Source organism: Labrus mixtus, chromosome 22 (genome assembly GCF_963584025.1).
Source record: "Labrus mixtus chromosome 22, fLabMix1.1, whole genome shotgun sequence".
Taxonomy (NCBI): domain Eukaryota; kingdom Metazoa; phylum Chordata; class Actinopteri; order Labriformes; family Labridae; genus Labrus; species Labrus mixtus.
In genome coordinates, this window is record NC_083633.1 from 3727091 (window position 1) to 3740272 (window position 13182).

The following is a 13182-nucleotide window of genomic DNA, read 5'->3' on the forward strand; positions in this document are numbered from 1 at the left end:
CAGCAACACACCACATAGCACACCCACTGAATAAGGAAGTGGGCTGACTCTCTTCATTAAGAGCTGCATCTAGTGTAGCGCAGCGGTTACCAGTGCAAGTCAGAGCTCCGAGAACGCCCTCGAGCGCAGCTACTGTAAGCACACTAGTCTTACTCATGCTCTTGTTGACTGAGGCCCCTGTGTGCACCAATAAACCAAAGAGCCGAACTCCCCAGCCATCATGGAAAATCACCCCACAGGACAACGCATGCATGACGCAGCCGCCCTGAAGCCTCATTACGCGTCCAATAATGCAAGCTTTAAAGCACCGTCCTGTGCTACGGTGTCCATTAACCTGCTTAACGGTTTCCACAGAACAGCAGCCATTTAAAACAATTTACACCAAGGTTAATGCAGTGTGTAACATAAGAGCAAACGCACATGCTGAAGAGTTCATGACCCTTTTGAACTCTGGATTACAAATGATATAAGGACTACACCTGTGTGTTTGGTTATTGGGAACTTATTTCTAAAGGAAATGTCAAATGCATCATGTCCCCAGTATCAATACGAGTTTAGTTAAAAGGTTAATAAACCATAATTATCTATTTAAGTATCGCAATATCCGACATGGTTTTCTGTAAATTTTGCTCTTAATTTAGAAGCAAACTATTTTTTGTTCACACATTTGAAGTGTAGGAGCCGTTATGTTTATTTTATGCATTGTTCTGTTCAGCTGTGTGGAGGAAGAAGGTGAAAGTTGTTGAGTGGGTTTGGATACAGTATTTTCTGTTGACCATCATCGTTGTCATAAGTCATTGTTTTTCCAAGTAATTTTTTTGTTTTTGCATCGAGTCATGTAGTCATTCCTTTGTTTTATAAACTGTCTAAACACATCTGGAACAATTGAGTCGCAGTAAGGAGCCCACTTACTATCTAAGCAGCATTTTACAATCTTTTACATGTAGTTGCTACAAAGAGGTTTTTTTGAAACTCTGCTTATTTTTACGTTTTTTTATGTTCTTCTAAATGCAAAGGCCTGTGAATAGTTGAATCCAGAAAGTTATTTTTGCAAGCTTGTTTTTATTTTAGAACAATTTTCTGCAGACATCTTGAGGATAATGCAAACATCTCCCTGCAGCAAGATATCTGACAGATGGCAGCAGCCAGTCCTAAAGGTGCAATTTTGGGCTTTTTATGCTTTTTATTTTGAGACAGGGCAGTGGATAGTCAGAAATCGGCAAGAGAGAGAGAGAGAGAGATGACATGCGAGCCAATTTGTAACATTTTTCACAACACGATGACATCATCAAATAACATAAAACATGCTGGCAAACAGAGGGAAACCTATAAGCTCTCCATTGCAAGAAGTCTATCACTGCTATTGTGTTTCAAACAATGTTAACAGGATAATGCAAATTAAAATCTCACTTGACAAATTTGAAGTAATGAAAGTCTGCCATCTAGTTTTACTCATCTCACAAAATGTATAGACGTCAGCAACAGACATAAAATGTGAAGCAAAGGAAGGAATGAAGTAACCTATGAAAACCAAAGGTCATTCGGTAGATATAGCAACACACTGGATTCAGTATGACGTCCGTTTCATCTTTCATAAATAAACTAGATCTGCAAAAGACAACTCAGCAGATTTTTTTTTATCACCAACAAACAGATTTAATCTCCTCAGGCAAGGTGAAACCGAGGTCTGCTGTGTTTACCTTCCACAGCCACATTGCTGTTAGTCTGATAAAGAGGATGATGTGGGATGGTACAGCGTAATGTACCAGCAGATCAATCAGCAGTTAGTAGTAGCTGCTCGAATAATTTGTTGACTGTTCTTAACAAAATTGTCACCAGCTTGTAAGAAATATTTGTAAAGACTTGATAACATGGTTTGTGTCAGTACAATGTGTTGATAGTGTGAGAACTTGACGAGTCACAACTTTTGTCTTTTTCTCTGGCAGGTCACTTTAAAGCCACCATCTGCTCTGACACATTTTTGTTTGCTAGAAGACATTGTCATGTGCCAGCCAGACTACTTCCTGGTTCTAGTCAAACGTGTGGATCCCTCAAAACCAGCCGAGACTAAAATAAAGGGAGTCAGCCCTGGCCAAGAAACATTGATGCACACATAAAGCAAACCATAAAACTTTTGATTTTGTAGGGATTAAACACTAGGGCTGGACCCGAATATTCGGCTAATCGAATATTCGGGCAATCGATTATTAATTTTGGGATTCGAATATTCTGTTTTTTTGCTACCTGATATTCCTATCCTCACAGCGGTCAGTGAACGTCACACTTCAGTTCACTTTGGCCGTTAAAGAGAAGACAAAACACAGAAGACTTCAGCTGTGTGGGAACACTTTAAATTAAGAGAAGACAAGACAAAGGCAGTGTGCCAAACTGGCCTACCATGGTGGCACAAAAAGCAAGAAAAGTCACCTGAATGCTAGAAGTAGTTAGCTATATTTTGGCGGTGTAAAAAACCGAGACCATACTAGCTAGCAAACTTAGCTTAGCCTTAACCTTTGCTTGGAAAAGACTAATTGAGCCGCGCTGCTCATCAAGACACTGTGTTTAAAATAAACCAATTACAACAAAATGTACAGGATCCATCAAATACTGGTTGGATTTGGCAGATACTTTTTATTTAACCTTTATTGTACCAGGAAAATATATTTTAATTGCGATAAGATCTATTTTTTAAGAGAGCCCTGGCCAAGACAGTGGTATAAACGTTTCAGACAGAGAACAAAAGACAGACACTACAAACACTACATCAGTCAACAAATCAGAGGCGTTCAGCAAAGAAAGATGTGCAGATAGTAGTCAAATGATAATTTATCCTACTTTTAAAATCATCCGAGCTGACTCAATGCTCTAGTTTAAGGTGACTCTGCAGTTCAGACCATGATGATGTAGCAAACACACTGACAGCACTTTCACCAAAGACAGAGCGACTTTGAGGGTGTGGATGAATCAGGCTTTATGAAACTGAAGGATCCCAGGCTGGAGCACACTGTGTTCCTTTTGTCAACATTGATTGGAAGAATACGTTTTTTAAGTATTTTGAAGAAGAAAGAAAATTGCGTTTTCAAGTTCTTGGATTTGTAAAGAGCTTTTTTTTCCCCATTGTGAAGTGATGAACTTGATAATAGAACTATATTTGCTGTCCTGATTGGGTATTTCTTCAACAGGGCTACAATTGAGCCTTTGTGAGCAGGCAAACTGCTTCTAGTCTGCTGAGGGACACGGACACGATCCACATCACGGGGTTAGATTCAATTATTTGTATGCATCTTGAAACCGTGGAGGCAAAGGAAGGAAAACAACCCCAAACTCTCTCACAAGAGGTTTAAAAAAAACTAAGAGTCAACTTGACAAAGTGCACCTTGAACAGAGAAATGTAAAGCTCGTTTACAAAGGAACACTGAGGACCCTTTTAATTAGACCACAGAGCTCAGCCCTGAAACTCCTGCTGAGAGTGATTCAGTGTGACATTATTTTGTTTTCTCAAAGAGGAAGGACTAACAGAGCACCCATCTAATGGTACTGACAAAATAGTAATTCTGTTTCACATTACATAACTTTAAAAATGGTTCTATTAAGTCACTATGAGTGAGGCAGATCACTCTGAAATTGGAAACGTTTAAGTCTCACAGCCACATAAGTTACACAGACAATGATATGAGCATTGTTTTAATTATGCACATATTGGGAATCCTTGGTAACAGAGGGCAGCGTGATGTCAGCCAGAAGTAGTTAAGCCAAACTTGTGTTGGCTGCTGTGACGCTCTCTGCGCTGGCGATGAATGCTAACTTAGGATGCCATGCTGTCTGATTCACAATTCATTCACAACCTCAAAATAGCTACAGGAATAACCCGTAGAAGATGACATATATATAATAAAATGAAGCCACACATGAAAGCGAGTATGTGTGCAATTCCTTTCTTTCTCCATATTGAAGCCGGGGGAGCTGACACACAATATATCGCCCCTCCTTGAGCAAAAGGAACTGGATACTCCAAGAGGGATGTGTGTGTGAGCTGGGCAGTATATGTGTGCTGATCGATTCACTCAGGCAAAGAACAAAGAGCTAAATGTGTTTCCTATAGGGTCCTCTGGTAAAAAGCATTAGATTAATTGCTGCATCTTTAAGGGAAACACACAGACACAAAAATTCAATCTATGGGATGCTACCAGCACCTGCTTCACTCAATCCGTGACTTAATAAATCCATACTCTCTTGATTACAGCCCACCCACCTCCTCGTCCCTAGCAAAACGACAGATTAACTTTGTCAGAAAAAAAACTAAACAAACCTCTTTACTCCACTCCACGTATTTAAATCTTGAAAATTCAAATCCGCAACCTCCCCCCGTATCATCTAAATTTTGTTATATTTACAGATATGCTGTTTTTCTGCATCTGAGGCCAGGCTTAAACTGTGAAGGATAAGCCTTCTTTTCCTGTTTACTTTAATGTTAGCGGTGAGCCCGTGTCTCATCAGCCCAGACTGTCGGCTCGGCTCTGTCAACAGCACCCTGAGTCCGAGCACTGACATAAGGAGGCTGATGCTGCTTCCTTTTTCTCACTCCCAAAGAGCAGCCTGAAGCCAATTTTCACCTTCTTTGCAGCCTCCTGCAGCTTGCTCCTGTCACACTATCTGGCACTTTTAGGTCCATGAAACAAGGTACCTCTCTCTGTCCGTCAGAAATTATTTTTATAACAGCAGAATCAAAAAAAGAAATCAACACTGGTGATAAAAGTTGCATGTGAATCACTAATTATTCTCATTTTTTCCCCCTAAGATACCTCATGCATTATCTCTTACCATCACCATTTGCTTTATTTGATATCAAAGTTGTGATGTCGCAATAAAAAACACACTTTTATCCACTGGGACAAATCAATTATATCACAGGAACAGACGACAGCTTCTACACAAAAGTTAGTCTGACTTGAGCATTATGTAACGCACATGACATGCTGAATTTTAAGTAACGGGTGTGGTCAGCACCACTTCAAAGCTAGCCAGTAGCAACAGCTCAATGATCGGTTCGGGCATTCAGCAACTCCATGGGAAACTCTGAGTTCATTCCTATTCTACTTATGTTGTATAAAACAAGACTAATTGGAGCAAATTAGACACACAGATCCATTTTCAGATTAACGTCACAAGGACTTCTGTTGATTAGTGCAAAAAGATCACATTTCATCAATTGTGATACACTGACTGATGCAACAAAAAAATAACCATATAAACTTTCAAAGGGGAAAGACGTCTTCTAGAAGTAGATGAGGTAAATTGCAACAAATGTGCAACTACAAAGTCATTTATAATATAATCCAGGCCGCTGTCTCCTTTGTTCTTTGATGTCATATACATGCATACATGGGGCGTGCGCACTAACCACTGCGCCACCAGCGCCCCAAGATCCTTCTCTTCAAAGATTTAAAATCGATTCATAACTTGTCTAAGCTAATGCTAGCTCTTTAACTCAGTAGAACGCCAAATGGAGCAACAAGAAATTCAGCCAGTCTCACAGATGATTGGAGTACATCCTGAAGTATGTACTTGTTAAAAAAAAAATAGACTTTGAATTCATGGATCATTGAATCCAGAATCGTTTTGAATCGAAAATGGATTCTGAATAGAATTGTGACCCCAAGAATCGAAATCTAATCAAATCTTTAGACTCCCAAAGATTCCCAGCCCTATAAGGACACTGGGTTTTAGAAGTGGAACTGTTGTTGCACTTGTTTGGTTTGAAGATTGAATCTTCATTTGTACTCCCAGAAACCACTAAGTACATTTGGCAGATTGGAAAATTGGGTTTTGGTGTAATTTATGGTCATAAGAGTTGCTTCTCTTCTGCTCACGGTGTGTCTACAGGGTTCTTAATTGGCTCAAATGTAATCTGTAAGGCAAGGCGCTTTTTGATACCTCCTATATCAGTTTAGACTTTGACTGATGATTCACTGAGCAGTGGAAGTCGTCCCGACATGAATGAGTAGAGCCCATTAAGGAGTTACACTATTTGTCGATTTCAATTATGAAAGTAATCTCCTAACCTCCAGATATCAATGTAGGTGTTTTATTTCCAGTAAACAAGAAGAAATGCACACAACTGCAGGAACATTCTATTTTGAAGACTTTTAAAACTCATGTTGAGTCCTGAGTGACGACAGAATCTGCCTTCATGCATTTTATAGAACTATTAGTGTGAAAAACAAGTTGAAAGAAAATGTGATACACTGTATGAGTCATAAGCATTGTGATGTTATGGGCCTCAAAATATTGATGCAAACTGGATTATAGCTTCAGAAGAGAGTGGAATATCCTGCAAGACTGCGTACACTACTTTCTTTTTCTAACATAAAATAAAACTTTTATGATGAAAACAATAATCTATAGGCAAGACAAGACATCAGGCAGGATTTAGGAGAAACATAAGGAAAAACTTTACATATATTCTTCTCTCTAATCATGATACGGTTGACCATCTAAAATATTTGAAAATAATGTTGCAACCCTCAAGTGTATCTTGTGTGATCTGATTTGATATCAAACATTTTTCACAGGGAAGCATGTAAAAACTACATGGAGTTCGACTCCAACCCTTGTAATTTATGCTTTGCAGCTTAAACAAACAAATCAGAAGCCTTAATAATTCTAGTTTAGAAATTGGCCTCTGCAATGTGTTGTCTATTCTTCAGTGAGAACTTGAGGTGAGATTTTAAATGTCAGTTTTAATATCAGTCAACAGGAGTATGCTAATGTTCAGCCAATCAGCTACAGTCTTTGCAATTTCAGCATCACTGTCTCTTTGTAAACTCCCTCAAAAAGATGCACTAATCCAACTGATTATTTAAGGAGTCATTTCAGTAGAGCAAACTGCTGCTGTAGAGAAACAATGGCTAAAGAAGTGGTTGTGATAAGACAAAATATCAGGACCACATCCAATCGTATACATTTTCAGATCAATACATTAAATGACAACAGCTTTAAGAATTCTGACTTGAGGCTTATCGGAAGCAAAAAAAACAACAGCCTCATTTTACAAAACAGTCTGGAAGAAACACTGGCCAGAATTATTTTAGAGGAGCAATATGTGAGATATCTACTGAATTAAATGATAAAGTGACCTTACTATATGATCAGACATGAAGGAAACATGCTGAAGAGTTGAAGTGCTGGCTTCTCTGACAACAATGCAGCAGCTGGCCGTTTTGGATGTCCGTCGGTTTGCCAAATATCAGACCAGTTATGACGTCAAACCAACAGGTGTTGCAGCGATGGAAGAGAACTGGTTCAGATATAACTGGATCTACCCGACCTAAAAAAAAGCTTTGGCATTTTCCTTATAAGCTCCAGAAACGTGGTAAAACTAGGATAAATATTGGAAATGCTTTTGAAAAATGGAGAGAGGTTAGAGCACAGATAGGTTTCAAGTCCAGTGCAGGAGACAGCTCTCTCCAGTGTTTTGAATTTGGACAACAGTGGCACTTTTAAATGCTACGTGTCAGAGTTATATATTGCTCCTTAAAGATTGCAAGTTAGGATTAGACAGGTATATATATATCAAGACAAAAACCCCTGCTTTGTGAACCAGACAATATCTTTCCCTCCAATCAGCAAGCTTCTCAGCACAACAAGTTCCATACAGATGGCAAAGCTCCATTTGGAACAGATGTGGGAGCAGTGCCAGTCCAAAGGGCATTTCATAGAGGATGAAAGTTTTTTCATTTATTTCAGCTGATCAAATCCTCTCGGTCAGTGTTCTCCTACCAACAGATCCTCTTCTCTTACCTCTGAGCTACCTCAAATCTATTGTTCTAGTTCATAATGACTGCCTATGTGCCTTTCTGAACAGCAGGTCACCAGTCCTTTCATTACAGTATGTACAATGCAAATGACAGCCGACAGAATGGTGGTGGGTGTTTGAAACAGGAGGGGGGGGGGCATGCCACAAAACCCTGCTAAAGTGTCTCCTGCGTGAGGATGTCGGTGCGAGGGGAGAAGCGGCAGACACCTGGCGGGCTTCCCAGCGCCTTTCATCTGTTGTTCGGAAGCCATCGTCTTTACCGACAGATCCTTTCAGCAAACCGCAGAATATGCCAGCACCACAATACGTCCGGCAGTCCGGGTCTCACACTGTGCACTGTGGTCGCTCATAATGCCGGATCAAGGCATAACACACTCGATGAAGTTTTAAAGCTTCATCCTCAACAGTTACACATTGGTCAAATGTAATCGAATAAGAAAGCACTTAAAAGAAACAGTAAACACACCGTCACACTATACCAACCACAATCTGTGGATTAATTATTCAGCCTTTAAAAGAGACCCAGGAGAGGTCAGGCTAAAGAATTAGCTTGCACTACTAACAGTTATCAAGTGTCATTACAACTCACTCCCAGCCCATGCAAGACTCAAGGAAGTAAAAAAGACGTTCAGCACTGCACACCTACAGTCCCATTGTATGTGACTGTGTGGAGGCATGCGGGAGAGACGGCCAGTATTGTTATCACCCCAGTTATCTGCAATTATAATTGCCCTCCTGCTTGGTGCAAAAATGGCTAGAGGGGATTATGATGAAGGTGAAATGAAAGTACAGAATGACAATCCAGGAAGCTGAGAGTGAGGAAGTGGTTTAATGTGTTGGTGTGTGAATGTGTGTGTGCTGACTGCAAGTGCAACTGGTTAATATCGAAGCAATTCATGTTTAAGCAAGGATCTGATTTCAATGCTCTTGTTCAAATGGTTTGAAACATATTAATTATTGAACAGTCGCTGAACTGTGCTGACGGTTTGAGATTGGCCAACTGTGTAAGGATGTCAAAATGTTCAATTACTTCAATACCACGTTTCAAAACGATGAACTTCATTATTTCAATGTTTGACAAAATAACAGCTAAATAACATGAACGTCAAAACTATGCTTTATAACACAATTACAAATTAACTCTTGTTGAGATTATTTACCATCCTGCTTTAGAAAATATAAAGAAATACAACAAATTGAGCATAAACAGAAATATTCATAATTTGATTAGCCAACTGCTTATTCTGGTGCAGACTAGCGGGCGTGATCAAATTTAACCCTTTCATCAACTAAACACACACATCCGTGGTTCTTCGAAGTCTCTGCAAAGACTTGATTTTGTTCTTCTTTTAAGTACCTTTATTTGAACGAGAACATCATTGTTTTTACTCTATGATGAAAGGGAAAAGTCAGCTTGGTGCGGTAGTGTTTTTATTAACAAAGCAGAACTTGACTCTATTAGGGCACTGTCAATGTGTTACACTTAACAGGAAGAATCAAAAACAAATACTGTGAAATACTTTTTATTTTAATCTTAGTTGTCTGTTTTTCCTCAGAAAAAGGATGTTGCAAAAACCCAACTCTGTGTGACCTTTAATCATCTGCAGCCGGAGTGACTTTAGCTGTCTTCTCTATCTACTGACATTCTCACACATGCACACACCCTAACACAAGTTTAATTACAGGCAGCAAAGTGCAGAGTCTGCCACGGCCAGCCTGACAAGCCTGTGTAAGGTTAGCAACATTAGCACCTTTAGCTAATCATTAGGGTTCAGAGAGCGTACTCCTGGAGCAGACATACTGTCACTGATGGCAGCAGGAAACAGGAGCCCTTTCCAGCATCAGACTATACATGGAGGCTGAGTGAAGAGCACCAATTACTAGGGACAATTATCAGTGTTAAAGAGGCAGGGTGGGTGGATCGGAGATAATTTTGGAGATCGTAGGGGAGCTTAAAGAATAACATTTATAGTTAGGGTGCAGTCTATGTAAAGGTTTCATTCCAAATTTCTTAACCAAAACATTTATAACATTGTGTTCATTATTCTAAATGTTTAAAAGTAAAGCTGATACAAGGTTGCAGGTTTCTTTTAAAGCTCCATTGATTTCATTTGACACGGGCGGCAGTAGCTCAGTCTGTAGGGACTTGGGTTGGGAACCGGAGGGTCACCGGTTCAAGTCCCGGTGCGGACCAAATATGGAAGTTGGTCTGGTAGCTGGAGAGGTGCCAAATCAGCTCCCCACCATCAGCTCAGGAGCGCCCGCTGTGGGCCGCTCCGTCACTCTGGCTTCTCTCCATTAGTGCATGTCCATAGGATCCTGTTTCTGCATGTGTGTGTTCATGACTTACAGAGTGTAAAAACTGAAATTTCCCCTTGCGGGGATCAATAAATGTAAATCTTACATACCTAGATATTCTCTCAGTTTCATTTTGCAAAATAGTTTTTGAGAGTGTTGTTTTGTAATTAAAAACTTCTTATTTATGTGGGACTGTCGCACCAAAGGCAAGAGCGTGTCAACTCACCAAAGTTTTCTCAGGCTCCTGCTGGGCCTCAGAGGAGGACTCCATGGTCGTGTTAATCCAGAGTCAAGCCTACCAGTGATGCTATGACGATGACTGCATTTCTGTTGGGAGAAAGTAAGTAGACAAAGAGTTACCATGACAGGATAGAATTACTTGTACAACTATAACTACAACAAAAGCTAAAATATCTATAAGGCAATGGAGAGCAAATTCTTGCAAACTATTTAGATAATTGTCTTATTGTTTCAGGTGGTGCAGTGGTTAGCACTTGTTTGAATCCTGGGTCGAACAGGTGCTTTACCGTAGGGATTTTGCGATTCTGTGGTACCACAGCCCAAAGACAGGCTTGTTAGGTTAATTGGTTACTCTGAATTGCCCCTAGCTGTGAATGTGAGTGTGACTGAGTTGTTTGGCTCTGTTTGTCGGACCCCCAATGGGACAAGCTGTATAGCAATAGCAACTTTATTTAAAAAGCACATTTAGCACAATAAGCTTTGGAGTTGTTTTAAAGCATTTTTTGTTGTTGTTTTGAAATAGCACTGAATGTTTTGAAAGTGCCCTTTGACCTTGTGTAGGACGGCTAGCAAGATTGGATGTATTTGCAACATCATGCCTACTCATCTATCAGATTACCATACAGAAGAACTAAGTAGGAGTTTCATTCCTCGCCTCGTATACTAATGCAGCAAAATAACTGTTCCCCACTGGTGCTGCAGCTCCAGGCCTTTAATAAACAGCCTGTTTTCTACTGCATGCATAGGAGGACAGGGAACCAACAGGCCTGTCAGCTCCTTCCCCAGTGAGGCCTGAAAGATTCATTCCAATCTATCTATTTGTGTCGGCCCTCCGCTTGTGTTCCCTGTAGAGGTTTTGGAGCAAGACACTGTGTTTAACCTTTATCTATCCAGGGAAACTTTCTGCAGGCTGCTTGTTGGCTGCTTCACTGGCCTGCTGAGGACGTACTCAGGGGTACAACAGTGCGGGTACCTGTTGATGGGTATTTCATGGAAGCATTGGGCTGGGATTTTACCTCAAAGCTTCAGAAGAGTTATGTCCTTGGCTCAGCTGTTTAAATAGATTTTTATCCTCTACCACAAATTTGACAAGCTCATGTGCTCTATGCACACAGTAGAAAACAGTAGAGTCCAGTGGCAAGACTCTGCAGTTCAAAAGAAGACATTGTTTCTAACAAATCAGCATGACTAATTAAAGCACCAGCATTACATGTGCAATGAAACACAAGTAAAGATACCGATGGAAACAGTAAATGTTAAGCACACCTTTCATTGGAGTAATGGCCTTCATTGTACATTAAATTCCAATTCTCAATTCAAAGCAGAATTCTAAATGTTCAAATCCTATATCAATGAAGCCCAACCAATAACTTTTACTTCCATGCAATGGTGAGGAAATTTACAACAGTTTTGACAGAACTTTTGACAACACAGAAGTTGGTTTAGCTCAATTAGTGTTCAGAAGCTGAGTGCTCTGCCGTTTGGTGTACAGTATTTCCTGCCAAAGACGAGAATGAAAACTTGGTATTCTGCAAATAATTTACAAATCAACTGAGCCAGTTGTTGATACACACATACCATGTAAAGCCTTTTCACACTAGAAATCGACAGACAGGGAGACAGGGGGGAAGGGGTATCAGGAGCCTTGACATGATGTGAAAAGGATGATGTGGAAATGGCTGACAAAGCATGCCTGCGTCATTTTCAGACAAAGCAACAGTGCCTAACATGTGTTATTAGAGGTATATTTCCTGCTGGGTTCCCACATCGGCTCACTCGGACTTGACACAGAAAAGTTGGGGAAGTTGGGGAAGAAAATCGTCTGTTTGCATTCACAAATGTAGCTCACTCCTGAAGATTTCTGGAGTTTTGTGCATGTGTAAAAAGTAAAAACACCATGAAACTATTCCACTTGAGCTTAGAGAGACACAAAAATTTTCATTTAGTAGAGGAAACCAAAAGGCCCTAGGGTGAGCCATGTGATAACAATCTCCATCCCTCCATTAACATGCACCGTGTATCCCTGTCCTTCTCTGGTCAAACTCATTACATTCTGGTTTTCCCATGTGATTACTGTACTTGCACACAATTAAAATTCTGGCGTAACCCCACTGTTTGAAATTGCAATACCACTGTCAGCTGAATCCTCGTCATGAGCTCATGAACAAGTGGGACCATCTGTTAATTACACTCAACGCTTCCGGGAGATTATAGTTGGGTGGAGCAGCTGCCTGCCGACACGTGGTGGTCCTAAAAATGCTTTCAAGATTAAATGAGTCGGCCACATGTGTTAATTGCTGTTTTGTGTGGATATGTTACAAACCCTGTGGTCCTAAACAAGATTAAACCCTTTCAGACCATGTGGCAACAAATGGACACTTGAGACAGCAGGAGCTCAAACACATTGTGTTGGAACAGCTATTATTTAATGTTGTGTCAAGAGTATCTTATGTGACATAAAGCATTTGGCTGTCCACTATGAAGATTTTACTAAATGATCCTTTTTCTTTTGGTTCAGTGCAAAACTTAACTACCATACTGTACATGCCTACCCGAGTCTCATAATTAAAGACGCACAATTCAGTGCCTGTTCTAGTTAGAGGTTTAAATATTTCTAGCTTACTTCTATCTTAGTGTGTAAGTCACATCCCTGTTTATCCAGTATAATCTTTTAACAAAGAGAAGAATTAAAGTAATTGGTAGTCTGGATCTAAAGTTATCAGAGAAAAAAGCAGAGCTAAAATGAGTTGCAGCTTGGCCTGCAGCCCCAAATGCCCCTCTGAAGAGCATTTAAGAGTCACAGATTTAACATGGAACTCTTTAATTAG

The 13182-nt window shown here is 40.1% G+C and overlaps 1 protein-coding gene across 4 annotated transcripts in view; it reads right to left on the reverse strand.

Moving 5' to 3' along the window:
* osbpl8 (oxysterol binding protein-like 8) overlaps positions 1 to 13182 on the reverse strand; it is a 108779-nt gene that overhangs the window by 73242 nt on the left and 22355 nt on the right. For all 4 annotated transcript variants that reach the window (XM_061029659.1, XM_061029657.1, XM_061029658.1 and 1 more), the window contains one exon: positions 10341 to 10441. In XM_061029659.1, the coding sequence (XP_060885642.1) occupies positions 10341 to 10385 (45 nt within the window). In that variant the 5' untranslated portion in view covers positions 10386 to 10441. Of the gene's footprint in view, positions 1 to 10340; positions 10442 to 13182 lie in introns of those variants that run through there.